This window comes from Macaca nemestrina, chromosome 8 (assembly GCF_043159975.1).
Source record: "Macaca nemestrina isolate mMacNem1 chromosome 8, mMacNem.hap1, whole genome shotgun sequence".
NCBI classification, from domain to species: domain Eukaryota; kingdom Metazoa; phylum Chordata; class Mammalia; order Primates; family Cercopithecidae; genus Macaca; species Macaca nemestrina.
This window is the reverse complement of record NC_092132.1, coordinates 15,436,652-15,457,749: the sequence shown is the minus strand read 5'-3', so window position 1 is coordinate 15,457,749 and position 21,098 is coordinate 15,436,652. Positions and strand designations below refer to the sequence as shown.

Sequence of the window (21,098 nt, the reverse complement as noted above, 5' to 3'; positions counted from 1 at the left end):
GGAGAAAATTAATAGGCTATTAAGCCCTAAATTCTGGAAGAACTAAAGGAAGCTGGTAGATAAGTGCAGGAGCCAAAACCATAGAAGGTGCTTGCAAGGAAAAGACAACCAGAAGGAATGATAAAGATGACAAATCAGTCCACAAGCTAGGACAGGGAAGAATAACTAGTTGACTAGAAAGAGGAGGCCCCTGGGGAGAGTTTCCCTATAGAGATAAGTCGTTTATTCTCACCAACTGCCATCTATCTACTCTCAAATCCTCAGAAGAGAACCTGAGGACATGGATTGTAAAGGATTTAAGACAACCAAGAGTCATGACCACAATTACGGTGGGCATTTGGGGCCTTTAAAATACATTTTGATAAATTCTGCCCAGTGAAAAGAAGCTAACACGTTGGAGGGACTTATTATGACCCTTGGAGGCAGTCCCTAATGTAAGCCCCTAAAGCATGAGGAAGACTGAGGAGGGGAGACAAAGCAGTTTGTCCTACTGCCTGACCATACAACCTTCCCTTAGGTATCTGCCTCAACAGGAGGGGCTCCAAGGCCTCTGAACAAAACAAGCAAGTACAGAACAAGCAAGTACGGCAAGTTTACCAGGGCAGTGTGGTTAGACCCTGTCAGCAAAACTGAGTATCTTCAAATTAAGCAGGTAATCCTTGCCCTGTCCCACTATAAGTATGCAAACTGGCAAGGGATCAGGGTCCTTCTTCTGAAGTATAACCCCTGGTGTATCTGTAGTGCTCAGGCCAAGAAACCTTCTCCTTAGAACTGCAAGATTCTGAAGGATCATGTGCGTCTTCACAGTTGCATGCTGCTCCACGGTGCTGTCTGTGCTGGAATAGCACCCATGATGGGACATACACCATGAGACCGATCAATTCCCATGGTAAAAATATAGGACTTATGTTCAACTAGTTTGGCCTATTTTACAAGTATTCTTTGTTTATTGGGATATGCTAAAAGGCCAAGATGAGCTTGAATAGCACCTGAGCACCATCAAAAGCAATTTAACTATAAATGCAGCCAGAAACCAGCATAAGAAAAGCTGTATATAGTAGACAAGACAACCAAGACAGAAAACCTAGGCTGATTGGGTTATAAAGTACAAAGCTACAGACTATGGAGACACTTGATTGAAAGACAAATAATGTAAAATAACTAATTCTAAAATTGGGAAAATAAACTACAATTCTTATTTCCAGTAAGAAAAAGATAATTTACACAGTATTTCTATCCAAACTATTGTCTGTCTTAACATTATATTTAACAGGCTGTACTGCATCTAAAGGAAAAACAGCAGTTATCTCACTTTTTTTCAGAACATAGACATTTTTTTAAAATGGAACTTAAACTTCAGAAGTTACAAATACAAATGGCCAAGTAGCAAATATAGAGTAAGATATTAAAAAACATGAAACAATAAAAACTTACTACAAACTAGAAAGCACAATTCCTAACTAACGGAGACAGAGATGGTTTGCCATGTGGCTCTGGCTCACTAACATGCAGATTAATTATTGCTAGTTGGAGGCTTAAAAAAAAAAAAAAACATACAGTGACCAAGTGTTAAACCTGGCAACTAATTAGAAAATTTTAAAATTATGTGGGCCAGACAAATCAAATCTCAAGTTTAAATTTAGCTTTTGGGTCCCCAGTTTGACTTCAGTCTTACAGTATATACCCCCTGGTTTCTGACTTATGGATTAAAAAAACAAACAATCACAGTATGATTTTCTTATGATTAATTAGTAACATTTATACGTTTCAAAAATTCAAACTTTATGAAAGTATGTGTTTTAACTACATTCAAATCGTTCTAATTTCTGACACACATCTATACTATTCCTCTCCTGTGCCTATAACTGTACAAAATAAAGTGCTTCAAATTTACAACTTTAAAATCACACAAAGAGCTAACTGGCTAAATCTTACCTGCTCTCCCTCTTCCTCCTCCAACAAAGGGAGTTCCAATTTTGCTTGCTCATATTGAAGACACAATTCTGAACTTTGAATAATTTTTCCCAAACTTTGGGTATATCACTAGCCCTCTCGCTCGCTCGCTCTTTCTCAAGACAGGGTCTCACTGTGTCGCCCAGGCTGGAGTGCAGTGGTGTCATCACGGCTACTGCAGCCTTGACCTCCTGGGCTCAGGTGATCCTCCCACTTCAGCCTCCAGAATAGATGGGACCACAAGCAAGTGCCACCACACTCAGCTTATTTTTGTTTGTTTGTTTGTTTTTAAAGACGGGATTTTGCCATGTTGCCCAGGCTGGTCTTGAACTCCTGAGCTCAAGCAATCTCTCAACCTCAGCCTCCAAGTGATGGGATTACAGACAGGAGCAAGCACGCCCAGCCTATTTCTCATCTTCTACAGTTTTATATACATGAATTGAGCGTAACCAGTGAAAATTTCAAGAAAACCTCTTTGATTTCTTTGGATGCTAAAGGGTCCTATTATGAGAAATCACTTGGTAGAATCTCTCTCCATCTCTACAGTAAGTCCTTTTCCCATATATGGGAAAGTAATCCTCAGGCCCTTGGTTAAACTTTTGTGTTCTTAAAATCATTTAAAATCAATGCTCAGATTCATGTATGTAAAATCACAGATGATGAGGAAAATAACTTGTGGACAAAAATGGTCTAAATGAATTAAAAGGCCAGGGCTGAAAGAAGATTACACTATAATTTTACAGTCTAACAAACTTGCTTTACTTATAAACAGATACTAAACCAAATTCAGCATTATGAACATAAAATACTCTAAACTTCTGGAATGAATAAACATCTTTTTCACTAGGCAAGTCACAATTAACAAAACTTTCAACTTACCTAATCTCTGAGAAAATTCATAAAATTTCTTTAATTTGCCTACTAGTGGAACAACCGCACCCCATGCCTTCTCTTGCAACTTCTCATCTGCTGGATGCTGGATTGCCTTCAAAATCCAAAGAATAAAAATAGTTAGATTTAAAAAAAAATAAAACGGTTCATTTTTACATTAAAATCCAGGCTTTAGCAAACATAGGAAACCCTGGTATAATCTATAAAATACAGAATATTGAACCTAGGAGTGTTAAATATTATTTTTTTTTTTGAGAGAGCGTCTCACTCTGTCACCTCAGGCTGGAGTACAGTGGTGTGATCTTGGCTCGCTACAACCTTTGCCTCCCAGGTTCAAGTGATTCTCCTGCCTTAGCCTCCCAAGTAGCTGGGACTACAGGCAAGTGCCACCACGCCCAGCTAATTTTTTTATTTTTAGTAGAGACGGGGTTTCACCATGTTGGCCAGGCTGGTCTCGAACTCCTGACCTCAGGTGATCCACCCACCTTGGCCCCTCAAAGTGCTGGGATTATAGGCGTGAGCCACCACGCACAGCTCAGTGTTGAATATTCTACTGAGTGCTAAAGGTGAGTCTTCTCAACTCCACAGACTCCACAGAGGAGTGCTAAGAGTGGGTCTTCTCAACTCTATAGATACTTCAACCTATTAAATTCTTAGTTATCCTTGCAATAGATATGAACATAATGAAAATTTTAAAATGGTCCAATATGTTTGTGAAATATATTATGCCTTGGTGCCCAACAGATCCACAAAAAAAATATTGCGTATGTTTCCCGTAGCACAGAGTCTCTTAGTATTTCTTTGTCAAAGTATTATTTTAGTAGAAGAAAATAAAACTCAAAAAGTAAGGCAATAATATGCCAACTCTGGGAACAGGCTAAGAAATTTCCAATAATTAAAATTCCAGGGTCCAAACTAGCATTAAGAAAACTACCTACGACTTAAGAACCTAAATCAAGCTGAAACTGTGATTTAAGAATTGTCGGCTGGGCGCCGTGGCTCACGCCTGTAATCCCAGCACTTTAGGAGGCCAAGGCAGGCAGATCACGAGGTCAGGAGTTTGAGACCAGCCTGACCAACACAGTGAAACCCCATCTCTACTAAAAATACAAAAATTAGCCAGGCATGCTGGTGCGTGCCTGTAATCCCAGCTACTTAGGAGGCTGAGGCAGGAGAATTGCTTGAACCCAGGAGGTGGAGGCTGCAGTGAGCCGAGATCATGCCATTGCCCTCCAGCCTAGGTGACAGAGTAAGACTGTCTCAAAAAAAAAAAAAAAAAAAAGAATTGTCACAGACACCTATTCTCTATAACTAAAATCCTATTCTAGATACCAATTTTTCTCAGGCTTTCCTGAATAAGATGAAAAAACCAGTTTCAAATCTGAAAGAGAAGAAAATATAAACTAGAGATCCTTAATATAAATGACTTCTTCTATACCCAGTCTTTCTTTTTTTTTTTTTTTTTTTTGAGACGGAGTCTCGCTGTGTCTCCCAGGCTGGAGTGCAGTGGCGTGATCTCGGCTCACTGCAAGCTCCGCCTCCCGGGTTCACGCCATTCTCCCGCCTCAGCCTCCCAAGTAGCTGGGACTACAGGCGCCCGCCACCATGCCCTGCTAGTTTTTTGTATTTTTAGTAGAGACGGGGTTTCACCATGTTAGCCAGGATGGTCTCGATCTCCTGACCTCGTGATCCACCCGCCTCGGCCTCCCAAAGTGCTGGGATTACAGGCTTGAGCCACCGCGCCCGGCCTTATACCCAGTCTTTCAAATCATTAAGCAATCTTTTCTGAATATAGAGGGTTATTTCCAAAAATACATATTTTCTTGTCTCTTTCATTTGCTTATAGATGTTTTTTGTACTGCTTTACAGAAGTTAACACATTTTTTAACAACCTGATTTACTTTCTCTAACATCTTGAAACAAACTAAACATACCATCTGAAATTCAGAACTAAACCAGGGACCTGCTTATCCACACTATCAAGATGTTACATGACATGTCTCAATACTCCCAAGGCACTAGTACTCTGACTCCATCCACACAAAAAACAAAAAAACAGGAAAGCAAAATAAAATTGAACCCAGACAGATCTAAAGGATGCTCTGAACAAATTAGCTGCAAACTGAATTAATGGGCTATATACTGGGTAAGCAATTTACTTTATAAGCTTAGGCATCATTTTCAAATTGATGTTTTATTCAATATTTTTAAATGATGCTTAAACCCAATAGAAGCCTGAAGTCAATCCTACTTATGTCATTAATCCAGAAATACTGTAATACTGAAGAAAATCTGACATTACAAAATGTAACAATCCTTTGTTCACATTCTACTGTAATAAGGACATTTCAAAGAGACCCTGATATGCTGATATATATGAAAAAAAAATCCTTTGGCCTCAGGCCCAGACTTGGTAATGATTTCTATCAGGTAGTAAAAATTTGTTTCTTGTATTTGTTATTCAGCAAACAAGTAAATAAGCCTTTCTGTCTAGTGGCAGCCATCAAATAAGCCAAGATGGGTACACACAATTCCATCCAGGAGGCATGGAGGCAGTAGTAGTTTGATGTAGTGTGCTTTCACTGATGGTTCACTGTTGGCACTACCATCAGTTCTCTTCTCTCCACAGAGATCCTGGACCCACCCAGCCCAATAAAGTGTGCAGACTAAGCCACACAAGGTTATGTCATATATAGGATTCGTGTGTACTGTGGCGGCTGAAAATGCCCAGTTCCTAAGGGTGCAACGTACAGGTAGCCTGTCCTTTATGGTGTTAATCTGCTGAAGTTTGCTCGAAGCCTTCAGTACACTGCAAAAGAGTGAGCTGGACGCCACTGTGGGGCCGTGTCCTGAATTCTTACTGGGTTGGTGAAGATTCCACATACACATTTTTGAGGTTTTCCTCACTGATCAATTCCATAAAGCTATAGAAGGAGTCCTGACACCCAGCAGATCACCAAACCAGTCTACAAGCACATGGTGATGCGTGGGCTGACATCTGCAGGCTGAAAAAGCAATGAGTTGGATGGTCCCTAAATTCCAAAAACTGTATCTGGTTCTTGCCATGCAGCTTGGAGAAGGTGTAATGCTCTCCAGCTCCACCTTCACCACTAATATATGTAATGTTTGTATAATTAATACCTAATTAACAACTTAGGACAGTTACGTCTGTTTACAGGTGTTGTCTGTTAAAAACAGTCTGCAGATTATTGAATGCTTTGTCAAATCATAAAACTTAAAGTGATAGTATGTCTTCTTTCTAGTAATATAAACTTTGGAGTTACATGTCAAGTGTTTAAAACACACTGTGTGATACATGAGGTTTAAAATAAATTCTTTAGCTCTGCAGATTTGTCTGGTGCACATGATTAATCCTACAGTTTTATTGGGGTGATGGCAACGCTGTGCTGGTTTACTTTCAAGTGGCTGGGTTCGGCAAGTACAGACTTTTTAAGTTTAGTTTCGCTTTAGACATTTGTAGAGTGGGAGGATGATACCTTAACCCTATGTCGTGACCATATGTAGAAAAATATGGGCTCAAATAGAATCCACATTTTTGAATTTAATTTATTGTTCCATTTGTATGACTGCTGTTTCTGAGAGAAAAGTATGCAAAAATGCCACCATTTCTCAGAATAATAAATGTGTTGCAAGAGGGTTTTCTTAGGAATGAAACAAATCTGGGTTAACCTAAACAAAACTGCCTCAGTCTCCACAGTAGCATTTTAAGTTCACATAAAAGTTCCAATGCCACAGCTCTATACAAATTAATGGATAGTAGTCAGTAGGGCTACTGACACTGGTGTATTGTGAAACTGAATGTTATATAAGTATGAATTATTAACCTTAACTTTTGCAAACTACTAATCAGTGCTAGGATGGGAAGCCAGCAGGCTTTAGATAAATACCTTTGAAGTGTGAGGGTAGAAAAAGTCAACTTTAATCAAGTTTTTAAAATACTTATCAGTAACACTAACTTGTGACCATTATGAATCCTTCAGTCACATCTGGGGAAAATAGCTGGCTATTTAGAAGTATGTACATCATTCTTAGACTAGTCAGCCTTACAAATAAAAACATCTGGAGCCAATCCACTCTGTCCACACTCACAGGCTACAGAGAAAAGTCATAATGGAGCCAATAGAAGTTCCTGGTTTCCAATCTAACCGTATGTGTTGTCTGCAGTTACTTCTCTTGTCCCTGCTCAAACTACCCTAAAATCCTTATCATTCCACAAAGCTGGAACATCAGATATGTGCCAACATTTACATACCAACATAGTGTATTGCATTTGTCTTTATCATGTTTTCCCATAGACTAGGCTACTGTCTCCCAGGGTAAATTTGAGTGTGAAGGAAATGCAGAAAAGGAATTGCACAATTCTAAATTCTGGATTTGCTGGCTTTAATTTAAATACTGGTTTCTCTGGACCAATTTTTCTCCTATCTTCTCTATGGGATTCAAAAGGCTTGGTTAACTGATTTCCAGGAAATATTCATAGAAAGTTCACAGAAGTTGTTGAGATCTAAATTCCTTTCTACTAAAAAATAATAATAATAGTAACTTAAACCATACATTTTGACTGTATAGAGATTATTCAACTAAAGGAATAAATGTCTATTAAACTAAAAAACAGTAACAACAAAAAAGCAAATAGATAAAAGTTAAAATTTTATTTTCTTCTCTTAAAGAAGTTGATCCTATTTTTCTCGCAAGGATCTAAAAATGCTTTTCTAAATATCAATTCATTCTCACAATATAAAAATGCTCTAGCAAATGTCACCCATTTTCATAACTGGGCACAGATAACTATTTCCCTGGCCCTGCCTTGCCTAGATTTAGAACTGAAGACACTGGCTGCTCCCTTATAATAAATATTTTATGGTTCTTCCTTATACTTCTAATTCCTTGTCCTCTCACAATAATTTCACTCTGTTAGGTAAGGTTTTGGGTCAACACCCATTATAGTCAACATGTAAAAGGGAAAGGGCATTTAGTAAATGTCAGTGGTGAGGTTATTATGGAGCAGGTATAACTCATTTTCAAAAATGTTAAAATTGGCTGGGCACACTGGCTCACGCCTGTAATCCTAGCACTTTGGGAGGCTGAGACAGAAGGATCGCTTGAGGCCAGGAGTTCAAGACCAGTGTGGGCAACATAGCAAGTCTCTCTCTATTTATTTATTTATTTTGACGGAGTTTCACTCTCGTTGCCCAGGCTGGAGTGCAATGGTGCAATCTCGGCTCACTGCAACCTCCGCCACCCAGGTATAAGTGATTCTCCTGTCTCAGCCTCCAAAGTAGCTCGAATTACAGATATGCGCCACCACATCTAATTTTTTTTTTTTTTTTTAGTAGAGATGGGGTTTCACCATGTTAATCAGGCTGGTCTCGAACCCCTGATCTCAGGTGATCCACCTGTCTCAGCCTCCCAGTGCTAGGATTACAGGTGTGCGCCACGAAACCCGGCTATTTATTTTTTTTTAATTTACAAAAAAAATGTTAAGGCGGTTATGGACATATTACATTAATGCAAAGTATTTATTTCCCTCTATGTGGTTAATCCTAGACAATAAGCATTGTTTACTTAATAGATTCTATCTTAAATCAAATTTTATTCTGTTTTGCAATGTTTAAAAAATTTAAACTAAAATATATTAATATATAACGCAACATCATTAGTATAGTAGTAATAAGAAAATTCTCGGTTTATGTTAGCTTTGTATCAGACATGGTGCTATGCTGTTTACATGGGTTGTCTAATTTTATCTTCACAATAACTCTGTGAATTACTTCCCCATTTTGCTACTATGAATAAGGCAGCCATACCAGTTTTTACATTGACATTTCCTCTTAAATTACAGTTGTTTGGAATGTTTTATAAAATATAAGTACCTGGTGCAAGAGCACAAACAATTTTATAGTTTTTTTTAACATACTGCCAAACCGACCTCCAAAAAGACTACCCATTTTACAATACTTCTTGAAGTGACTGAGACTACCATTTCTTCACAAACCAACTAAAACTTCTTCACAGTGATGTGCACTTACTAGCAAAGCTGACCATTTTTTCTGTTGTCTGGGCTTTTTCATAGATAGAAGAGTTGGCTGCTCTAAGTCTTATTAACACTATCAGCAATTTAATTATTGATCTATGACTGTTATAACACATCAGTTATTTGTATATTTGGTATATATCCATCTTTTATTTGTACCTTCCTTTAATTTGTTTCTCTACTCTTCAGAAATCTTTTCTCTTTGTATCATTAAACCCGCATCAACTTCTCAACAAAAATCTCAACTGCCTGAATAGTTACACATTTGTCCCCCATCTACAGTAGATTTAAATACAGCTTTTTAGTTTTCTAGCTTACGTATTTTATATTTCAATGCTTATTTATCTTTTATTACTTCATTTATCAATGTTCAACAATGGTACCTTTGTAAGTTGTTTCAAGCCTGGTAAGATGAATCACTTACCATTGCTTATTACTTTTCCCTTATATTTTTTTGTGTTCTCCAGTGTTATTTTTCTATGTAAACCTTCTCTTTTCTTTTTTCAACTTGGAGACACTTTCTCACATCACCAATCATGGACTATTTTTGAGTGAACTATGTGTGGCTATGTCTTATAGTTCCTTAGGAAAACAGCACTGCTGAGTGACTATGGGATCCTATGCAAAACTTCAATCTTTGGTCATAGCATTAGGAGATCCTGGCTTCACAGCCCTAGAAGGTCTCTTTGATATATCCTATATATAAACTTTTCTACCACTATACTCTATTCCAGAAGATTACAAACGAATCTTAATATGGATTCAATCAAATCTATAAACAGACTTTAGAGAAAACAGTATTATTAATATTATTATCATATTGTAGAAAGCCTTCCCACACACAGAAGCAGAATAATTCTCCCAAACGGGAAGTACTGCAATTAAAAAAAAAAAAAAAACCCAGGTTGGACACACTGGCTCATATCTGTAATCCTAGCACTATGGGAGGCTGAGGCAGGAGGATTGCTTAAGGCCAAGAGTCCAAGACCAACTTGGCCAACAGAGCAAAACCCCATTAAAAAAAGGCCTAAGTGTTCTATATTTTTTTAAAAAAGAAAGAAAGAAAGGCTGGGAGAGGTGGTTCGCATCTGTAATCCCAGCACTTTGGGAGGCGGAGGTGGGTGGATCACCTAAGATCAGGAGTTCGAGACCAGCCTGGCCAACATGGAGAAGTCCCGTGTCCACTAAAAATACAAAAATTAGCTGGGCATGGTGGTGGGTGCCTATAATCCCAGCTACTCGGGAGGCTGAGGCAGACTGCTTGAACTTGGGAGGTGGAGGTTGCAGTGAGCTGAGATCATTTCAGCCTGGGCAACAAGAGTAAAACTCTGCCTCAAAAAAACAAACAAACAAACAAAAAAAAAAAACAAGCAAACAGGAAATGAATATTGTTTCTCTCTATAGCAAGATTTTTCTCTTCATAACAACAAGCTTTAAAGAAGTTTAATGACCTAACACTTATAAACAATTTAAATGAATTTGTAGCACTAACAACCATCATAAAAAATTTACCAATTAGTCAATTAAGATCCTACTAAATCATTTAAATCTTTCATTTCCACAAATGTTTGATTTTTCAAAATACGTTTAAATGTTTAGAGAACTTGAATTTCACAGAAATGGTTGTATGCCTTAGTTTACTGAAATCTTAGGGTTTTACTTAAGCCAATAACATTGCCAAGACTAAAGCCCTTGTATTTATTTGTTCAACAACTGTTTACTAAGTGCTGTAAGTTTACAATGTATTAGGTGCTGATAATAACAAAATATATAAGAAACCAGGTTTACCCTCCTCAAGCTGGAAGTACAGTGGTAGAGAGATAAACACTCAACAGTAATGGTTTACCCCCCCAAAAAAAAGAATGGTTCCCACAAAAGATATGTGTGTAAAGTGGGCAAAACAGTAAGAGGAAGTAGGAGATTATTGGGGGATTTGAAGAAAAAAAGGAAAGGCATTCTAGACAAAAACAAAGGAAGGGTGCATATCAAGAAACAGAATTCACACCAGAATTTCCCTCAGTTAATGACACTACAATCTGCTAATGTAAAATAAAAACAAGGGCCAGGCATAGTAGCTCATGCCTGTAATTCCAACACTTTGGGAGGCCCGGCGGGGGGATCACTTGAGGCCAGGAGTTCAAGACCAGCCTGGGCAACATGGCAAAACCCTGCCTCTATTTGGCGGGGGATTAGCCAGGCATGGTGGTGAGTGCCAGCTACTGGGGAGACTGAGGCAAGAGGATCACTTGAGCCCAGCAGGTTGAGGCTGCAGTGAGCTGTGGTTGCACCACTGCACTCCAGGCAGGGTGACAGAGCTAAACCTTGTCTCAAACTAAAATAAAAACCAGGGAATCATTTAACTCTCTCTCTTCCCTTACCCTAAAGATTTGGTCAATCACCAACACATGTTTTGAATCACCACCGTCTGGTGTCTGCACTTGATTCTGCCTTCACTTAGTAGTCCAAAATGTCAGAAGAGAAATTAAGGTGGATATGGAATGTATGTCCCAAAGAGTGACCTTGATGACCTCTGCACTCTTTGTTATAGAGAATAATAAACAAACCAGAGGATGGGAAGAATCAAGAAACACAGCACGGGCAATGGCTTCAAGAAATGCAGTAATGAGAAGGGGAAAGATGAAGACCCAGGGGACGGGGATTTCCTCTGTGTAGTTCTGGACACCTACACGTGGCTACGCTACAGGGAAGAATTCAGTAAAAGAAAAAAGATAGAAGATTTAACTAAGAGAAAAAATAATTCAAAGAGTAAAGTTTCAGAACAGGATGAAGAACAAAGGTAAAGAAGTTAGTCTTGGAAAGAAGCAAGGACACAGCTTCTTCTGAAAAACAAAAGAAACAAAAAATGAGATGAATAGAAATCTGAAAAAGTTCACAAGTTTGGGAGAGGAAAGTTGAGAGAGACCACACTACATATTTTCTTTGTGGTGTAAAGTCATGGGGAAGGTGTACTGACTGCAAGGATGATTTCAACTTTCTCCTAGGAAGCACCATATAAATATTACAAATTTCAGGTATAAGAGCAACCCAAAAAGTAAATAACATTTTCTTAATGTACAAAAACTACCTGTTTATGGAACACAGTTTTTCCTTTCATGCTCATTTCACTGCTATCACTTCTGAAACAATGCCAAGTGAGCATCCTTCAAATATAATACTTAGTATGAAATATAGAATTCTGAAGTCTAGAAAACAAGAGATTACAAAGAGGTGGGACAGTAAGTTTTAGTTAACTAGAAAATACATAAATGTGATTTACCTCTCGTATTTCGTGGCCAGCTCCTCTGTATGATTGCAAGTCCTCCAAGATGCCTTCTGCATCTTTTAATACTACATTCACCTGATTATAAATTTCCTTCTCAGACTCTGTAGGCTGGGCATCTAAATAGCAGGAAAGCACAAGAAAATTTACAGTGACATGAATTTTTTTAAATACATGTGTAACTCTAAGCAATTAACAACCCAAATTTCCAAAGATGAGTTAATTCTAGTTAATGTTAACTTTGAACTTTTTAAGAAAAGACTAATACTTTTTCCATAGTTCTACATTTAAATGACTAGTTTCAAGTTTATAGATATTACAGAAAACAAGGGAACACCAAACATTATTAACTTAGTTTAAGTTCCAAATTAGGACTTGGTGTATTAAACCAATCTGATAATTATAATTAAAATTTTTAATTGTGATAGTTTTAACAATCACTTTTTCTACTACATCCATCACTATCACTGTAAATGCATCAGAAATGATAGATTTTAATGCAAAAGAAAGCCTACTAAAACATGTTGCTTATCTATAGTTTAGGACAAACTATTTTCATTTTCCTATAAAGTTCATTTTACTTTTAATGACTGAGTTTTGATATTAAAAAGTAAAAAACTTTAAAAGAATAGTTTTTAGGTGCTCACCCCCTTTGCCAGGAATCACTCGAAAGTGTCTCAACATAAATACTATAGGTTAAAGAAGGGAGGATATATATATTTAACAACAAACCCAAGAGAGTATCACTGAACTATTCTGTTGGTGAATACAAGGTCAAGAATCCTATGCAGAGGAGTTCAAAGTTATAAAACTGCTCCACAATTACTCAGCTGCTGAAAACTAGATACTTTAAGCTACACTACAACACTATTACTGACATTTTGAAATACTAATGAAAATCTGAGTTCCTACACACTTGGGAGTAAGAGAAAAATGAAGGAAGAATTACAGTTATAAAAAGCAGAATCAAGGACACAAAATATGGGCATTTTCACCACCTGTGGTGTTCGCTGCAAAACATATGTTAATGAATGACTAAATCTGGATTTCTCTTTGCTTGACTCAAGTTAACAGAAATCTTGCTTTTAATAATACTGGTCATTTGTTTCTCTAAGGACAAATCTTTCATATTTTAAGAAAAAAGGTGGACTCTAAGAGGAAATGAAGGTTTCTTCATAAATCTTTCCAACTAAGCCACATTCAGCACCACAGGTAAGGCATAAAGCATGTAAAATCATAAACATTTGATTATCATGTTTTAGAGAAAAATGGCAGAATTCCTCCATGCTAAAATTTTCTCTTATGAGGGAAAAGGAATCAGTACGAATTTAAGATGAAGTAAGAACGTTTTTAACACTATCACACTGGTCTTTAAGTTTAAAAATATTTTAACAAACAAAAAAGAAGGTTTTTGGTAAATCTTTGTCTACCAATCATATAAAATTAGTTAACTAGACTTTTCTGCTCCTTTTCACCTCACCACAAATACACAATGACTTCTTTATTCCTTTACTTAGAACATTGTAAAGAAACTTTGTTACACATGAAACTGGGAGTAAAGATCCCTAAAAACTATAACTTTATTTTGTGCTTGGAGCAAGTAATAATTCAATTCTACCTATTAAACCTACCAAATAGTAAAAAATATACAACATATTTTCTAAAAATTCAATAATTACATTACCAAATTTTAGACTCAACATATGTAAAACAGTACTACAGCAACAATAAAGTAACATTCATAAGTCAACTTAAGAATGTGATCTGTTCCCTTATTTTTCAAATTTCTTTTCAGAAATCATTTTTTTAGGAAGAAAATACTGTGACAAAATAATTACACAAGAGGAGCCAATTGAAAAATTAAAAAAACTCTCTATCCAAGGCTACAAACGTATTATTACTAGGAACAAATACTGATATTGCAACTAAATGGTTAGCTTTCTTATAGATCAAGCTTTGTTATTTAGCAGGAATAATTTACTGCTAAATATTTTACATTTAGCCAGACCATATTTTCCAATGTAATAGTCAGACATACACTCTTTTTAAAAAAACACACTTCATAACTTTTATACTTACATCAGATGCAGTAGAGAAAAATATGTTTTACATGCAAAAAACGACAGTCTTACACTTTTTCATATGGAATTGTGAAACTACAGACATAACATCAATAGTAGACACATATCTAGTTTGAATTCATGAAGTGGGAATTCATGACAAAGGACAACAGTTTAGCTGTTATATATCAAAGGTATCTGTGAAGTTTGAAAATGCTAGACTATGTATTTTAGGTGTGGTGACTAGCTATTAACATAAAAATGTGACACTGAGACTTAACATACAAACGAAACATTATCAAGTAGACTTAAGTAGACCTTGTAAGTGGTTAATAACTAGTAAAGGTTTAATAAGTACCAAGAAATTTAAAAATAGAGGAGAAGATTTAAGTTTCCCTTTAGGGTGAGAAAAACACCCAGCACCACAATGATTGAACATTTTTTAGACTGTCACAGGAAAGTCACATTTATAATTTTGAAAGCTGCTGAAGACTGCTGTAGAAATGAAGACAAACAGAAAATAGCAGACAAGTAAGCACTACTTTACTGAAAGCAAGTCATGCAAAAGGGTGAAATACTAGGAAGGGGGGAAAGCTGTATAAAATAAAGCTGTTTATTTATTTATTTTTTTTTCAAAAAACGGTACTATATAATGCAACCAAGACTTGTCACTTTGATTTTCCATAGAAAAAAATGGCTTTACTATTAAAAAAAAAAAAAAAAAAGTACCATTTAGTCAGCTTACAAAAGGACATTCAAAATTGCAAAATAATGTATCTACTACTGAGAGTAGTAGACATACTACTCATCAAGCCTAGTTTTTAAAGCTGTTCAAGGGAAATTAAGGCATGTTTCAATTGTTCTTATTGAAGGTAAATTAAAAATTTTAGTAACTTCACACTAATTTCCTATAGGGTGGAGGGTAGAAAAAGAGTCACTAAATATAACTGCTAAAATTGAAGCCATTATAATATAAAAAGAAGGAAGGACTATGAAATGAAAAAATAGTCAACATAAAAATTATAATTGTGATAAGGAGTCTTTCTGCTTTAATTTTACATTAATTCATTTAATAAACCTATGCAATCTATCCCTGTAAGTTACATCAAGACAGAGACTAGAATGTAGAGTATGTACCACTGGTACATATGTAAACTCAGTTCCTAGATTTTCTATAATACATTTTGAATGAATGAGAGGGTACAGAGACATAAATAAGTCTCCACCATGAATTAAAGGAGACTATTATGCTTTTTGATCCCTGAATAAATATTATCCTATATCATTTAAAAAAAATAAGAAAGATGACACCAGAATAAAGATATTTCAAAGTACAGGGCAAAACCAACTGAAACTATGCAAGAGATAATTGAAAAAATTAGAGTAGGTCCCAATATTTCTAAGTGATAAGGGGGAAACAAGTAACACAAAGGACACAAGGAATAGAGGAAATGCATGACTCAATGGAAAGGCACTATAACAGAATCAGAGAAAATATATTCTATTTCTCCCGTAACAAATGACTACCTCTATTTACTCTCCTATTTTGATCTACCTGGAGGTAAGTAAATCAAGTTTAAAAAATACATACTGAACTTCTATCATTTAAAAAGCACTATGCTAAGATTGGGAAAGGACACAAAAATAAATAAAAGTCACTTTTCTCCCAAGAACTAGAATTTAGTGAGCTAGTAGATACAGAAGTTACTTAGGCTAGAGATTTGTCATTAGAATAAGCTATAAATTAACACTGTTGTTATAAAATAGGAAATTCCAACAACTAAAAGAGTATACAGGCCCCCATTCAGTGTTGTTGTTTTTTTTCCCAAAGACAGTCTCACTCTGCTACTCAAGGTGGAGTGCAGTGGAGCAATCACAGCTCACTGCAGGGCCACATGTCACTATTCCCAGCTAATTAAAAAAAATTTTTTTTTGTACAGATAGAGTCTTGCCATGTTGCCCAGTCTGGTCTCAAACTCCTGACTCAAGTGATCCTTTTGCTGTGGCCTCCCAAAGTGCTGAAATTACAGCCATGAGCCACTGAACCTAGCTCGATTGAGTGCTTTTTATATGCTGTCAATAGCATAACTGCCGCCAAATTTTATGGAGCAATTTTGGGCTTATGTTTTAACTGAACTATTATTAAATAAAAACAAAATAAAATCTTATCATCTAGGAGTAATCTGTTCTAAGGGAAAAAATCCTTCTATCAAGAGTAAACATTCGACTGAATACAGACTTAACATTTCATGCCTTAAGGTCTCTGTCCACGTTGTTCCTTCTTTCTACTGTCCTTCACTATATTAGTTCAAAACATTCTAATTCACTCTCCAAAAACCAATTCAAACATCACCATCAGAAAGTCTTCCATGATGGGCCAGGTGCGGTGGCCCACACCTGTAATCCCAGCACTTTGGGAGGCCGAGGTGGGTGGATCACCTGAGGTCAGGAGTTTGAGACCAGCCTGGCCAACATGGTGAAACCCCATCTCTACTAAAAATACAAAAAATTAGTTGGGTGTGGTGCTGCATGCCTGTAATCCCAGCTACTCAGGAGGCTGAGGCAGGAGAATCGCTTGAACCCAGAATGTGGAGGATGCAGTGAGCCAAGATCATGCCATTGCACTCCAGCCTGGGTGACAAGAGTGAGACTCCGTCTCAAAAAAAAAAAAAAAAAAAAGGGGTCTTCCATGATGATTCTCATTCTACTCACTGCCATTTAAAGTTAGTATCTTCATAAGCTACATGTTGAAAATAAATAAGTAAAACTATGAGTTTTCTGGCTGGTGGGCATCTGTAATTCCAGTTACTTTTGGGGACTGAGGTGAGAGGGTCACTTGAGCCTGGGAGGTCAAAGCTGCAGTGAGCCAAGATCATGCCACTGCACTCCAGCCTGGGCGACAGAGACTGACCCTGTCTCAAAAACAAAACAAAACAAAATTATGAGCTTTCGTTTCTATCCTCTCCTACTAGATTGAGAGCTCCCAGCACGTATGGGTTGTATCTTAGTTCTATTTTGCATCTCCAGCACCTACTGGCTGGTATACAGGAGGCAAGGCATAAATGTATGTTGAACTGAAGTGAAAAACAGTTACGGGGGTCGTGAGAGGAGTAGTAAGTTAAGGGAATAATGATTTACTTTAAAGACAATCTTAATTTTGTAAACTACAAGATTCCATGAAATTACATTTCAAATGCACTAGAATATGTCATTTGTATATAACATGATACAAATAGCCAGGTAATCTGCATGAATTATTTCTATAGTTACCCAACTGTAGAGACATATTGGGATAGACTTAACCAATCAGATTAATAGAAATAGTAAAACTAAATTACTCTGGTGACATGAATATTAAAGTGCACCTAGAAATAAACAATGTAGTACTAATTACTCTATCAAAAATAATGTGGCTTTATTTTAAGTTATTGAGAACTAGCAGATCAACAATGTTGGCAGTTTTGAGTCTGGTATAAAGCAGTATACAACAGTTTAAGAGAGCACCCATCTGATGGGCCAAGGTCACTGTAGTAGCTTAATGATAAGGTAAGCTTTTACAAATGCATATTTCCAAAAAGAAGAAAAATATAGAAATGGACTGGAGATTAAATTAAGATAATGCCAATGTTAGAATCAAAAGAAAATGTATCTAAAAATCTAAATAAGAAATAACAATGGGTAAACTCTACTTTGGTATACAGTATGTCGCCACTAAATTTCATTTATAGTATACCAGTAAGTATAAAACCAAAAGATCTACATTGGCTGATATAGGCAACAATATCTGCCTTTACAGTTAATATTTATATGTACTTCTGCATTATTAGTTATTATTGTTGTTCGCAATTTTTACCTTTTCCTGTCACTATTATTAAATTATAGTAATGTATCGGGTGCGGTAGCTCACATCTGTAATCCCAGCACTTTGGAAGGCCAACGTGGGTGGATCACTTGAGCTCAGGAGTTTGAGACCAGCCTGGGCAACACGGTGAAACTCCATCTCTACCAAAAATATGAAAAATTAGCTGGGCTTGGTGGCATGTGCCTGTAGTCCCAGCTACTCTGGAGGCTGAGGTGGGAGGATCCCTTGAGCCAGGTAGGCAGAAGTTGCAGTGAGCTAAGATTGTACCACTGCACTCCAGCCTGGGTGACAGGGCGAGACCTCGTATCCAAAAAAAAAAAAAAAAAAGTGTATGTGTGTGTATGTGTGTATAAAATGATCCAAACACTCCCACAGATTGGAAAGCCAAGACCAAGTAATCTTTTAAATACTACATTTAAATTCATGCTTCTCACTTGACCCAAATATAACGCTAGGTTTACAAAAAGATCAAGTGCCAAGTCTTGAACAAGATCTTGACTGTATCAAAGTCAAGATTCTGTAAATGTAAGGAATTTGAGACAAAGAGGAAAAGGGAGACAGAACGGCAGAAAAAGACACAAGACCAAGTTTGAAACAGATGCAAATAAACTAAAATACAGCTCTAATGTAAGTTGCCTCATCTGAAAGAGTATCTTCAAGTCAGCAATCTGCTCAACATCCTCAAGCTGATTAAAAGTCATGCTAAACATGCACTTAATATAGCACTGGTAAATTGTTGAGAAGGGTCAAGAAAACTAATATTCATCTAATATATAATAGTATTTCCCCTAAAAACCCGATTTCCCCTGAAACTCAATTTCATATAGACCTGATATTGATATTACTACTCTTTACTAGCCTGTACACAGTACCCAAACTGTAACAGATTCTTTATAGAAATGGAATAAAAGTAGAAAATAACCAGAGACCACAAATTATTCTATAAAATGGAGATAGCTATAAATTGATGTGTTCATATGAACTGCCATGGTTTAAAATGGTTCATAAAATAGAATGAATTACCACATTAAATCATAAAAACTAAATTGAAGTTGGAGGAAAAGGCAGTGACTTTCTGGGGGTTTATTTTAAATGATTTATTTGTTTTGTTTTTAAAATCAGAAAACGTCTTAAATTTTAAGTATATAAAAATACATTCAAACACTTTAACCTCAAATAAAAATATAAGGGATCACATGATTTAAAACCTAAGGAATACCTCTTCACCCTTTCCTAACAATTTTCTATTGATCAGTTAAAATAGCATCATTCACACTAAAACACCAATTTAATAATTCTTCTCAATTTGACAACCAGACAAGCTAAAGCGGTATCAACAGCCAAAAAAAGCAAAAGCTTTGCAACATGCACCGAGGTCAATGACACTTACCTGCCACTCTTAGACCATATTACAATAGGTCATGCAACATAAAACAAACAAAAGGCAAATTACTTAAAGGTCTGTGAACCCATTATTTTTCCTTTTATTTAGAGTCAGAAAAAATAAATTCCTGAAATAAATACATTCCATTTTTTTAACTTTTCAAATTATCTGCAAAGATTAAATAATTTAGGTTCACACTTACCTTTTAATATTATGCCCAAATTACTGAGCTCTGAATGGCCTTCATGAACAGATTGATATTTGAAATACTCAAATATGTACCCTAGAATAACTGAAACCTGGTCGATTTTTCTTGACTGCAATATAAGTTTTCCCCAAATATTGCTTCTATTAATAAATCTTGAGGTAGTACTTCTCCTTTCTAATATTTTTCATAAAAATGTTTTCATTAGAGAATAGATCTCAAATTACAAAATAATCTCCAACTAAGAGATATAGAATCTCTTACAAAAACTCAAAGACATTTTATCATCACAATTTAATCTATAAAACAGGACTTCCAGTTCTAGAAGGCACCAGAAATTTACTCAAACAATTCATAGCTCAGTCATGCAAAGCAGTTAAAAAGATGGCAAAGTGGAAACATTCATTTAGTGCAAGACAAACGCAGTCTACTGCAGGCAAAGAGAAATAGGTATAAAATCATCTTCTCACTTTCAAAATCAAGGAAAAAATTTGGCCCCTGCTCAAGGTCTGTGCATGTCAAAACTTTAAGAAGATTCCCCATGTTAAGGTACCTGTCAAGACAAGAATGAGAAAAGAGAAAATATCCCTTTATAAAAAAGAACATCTGAAGTTTACTTAAAGAAAAATAGTAACAGGGAAAATGTTCATTAGGCCATGAATTCATTCTTCAGGTTACCCAGACTGTGCTCTGGCAGACAGCAAATCGGGTTCTCAAGGTGTTGATATGTAGGACCTAGAGGTGAAATGTGGTTTTCCTGTACACAATGGCACAACTGATGCTCTAATTCTTCTCAAAATTCTCCCAAGACAAGTTTCATTAATGGCCTTATAATGAAAAATTCTTTAAGTATTCCAATAGTGCTAATATTCTGAAAAAGAAATTTCTGATGAAGAATTATTTACATGTAGTATTGTTAGTATAGCACTGAAACAACAATTTATTTCAAAGCCAAATATTAATACATTTGGCCACGGCTCACCTTTGCATCTCAAAACAGTATAAAACTTTCTTCCTGCATGCAATTAAATAAAGCATATATTTCTAACCAAATTTGGATTGTTAATAATCTGTGGAGGTTATAGAGAGTACTGATTCAAGATATGCAGCACAATTCTGATTTTTAAAATAAAATTATTATAGGATTATAAGCGAACATTGTTTGACATAGTCACTAAAGCATACTATTAGAATGTTCATCATAAGGCTACTTGCTTCATGGACTAATGAAAGGACAGCACTGGCTACAGACTCAACATGATTTTAGCAAATGAAAAACTAAATTATACATATGATGGTGATGTTTGCCTACGATTAAGAAAAAAATCATGCAACCTTTGTTTGATTCCCATGTTTAATTAACAAATATTCTGGCTGGCCTTCACTGTGGTGAGTATAATTCATCTTT

General features: G+C 36.2%; 1 protein-coding gene, 1 non-coding gene and 1 pseudogene across 33 annotated transcripts in view; 1 reads left to right on the top strand and 2 right to left on the bottom strand.

Moving 5' to 3' along the window:
* CYRIB (CYFIP related Rac1 interactor B) overlaps nucleotides 1-21,098 on the bottom strand; it is a 174,311-nt gene that overhangs the window by 17,452 nt on the left and 135,761 nt on the right. For 21 of the 32 annotated variants that reach the window (XM_071067824.1, XM_011760053.3, XM_011760064.2 and 18 more), the window contains 3 exons: nucleotides 20,161-20,243; nucleotides 12,177-12,298; nucleotides 2,833-2,938 (listed from right to left, as the gene is read on the bottom strand). In XM_071067824.1, coding sequence (XP_070923925.1) covers nucleotides 2,833-2,938; nucleotides 12,177-12,298; nucleotides 20,161-20,233 — 301 coding nt within the window. In that variant the 5' untranslated portion in view covers nucleotides 20,234-20,243. Of the gene's footprint in view, nucleotides 1-2,832; nucleotides 2,939-11,984; nucleotides 12,091-12,176; nucleotides 12,299-20,160; nucleotides 20,244-21,098 lie in introns of those variants that run through there. The other 11 variants (XM_071067831.1, XM_024796310.2, XM_024796314.2 and 8 more) reach the window with 2 other exon arrangements.
* LOC112428653 (large ribosomal subunit protein eL15-like) lies at nucleotides 5,362-5,880 on the top strand (annotated as a pseudogene).
* LOC112428657 (small nucleolar RNA SNORA25) lies at nucleotides 9,471-9,597 on the bottom strand. The gene has a single exon (XR_003020715.1). It is a non-coding gene; the product is annotated as a small nucleolar RNA SNORA25 (small nucleolar RNA).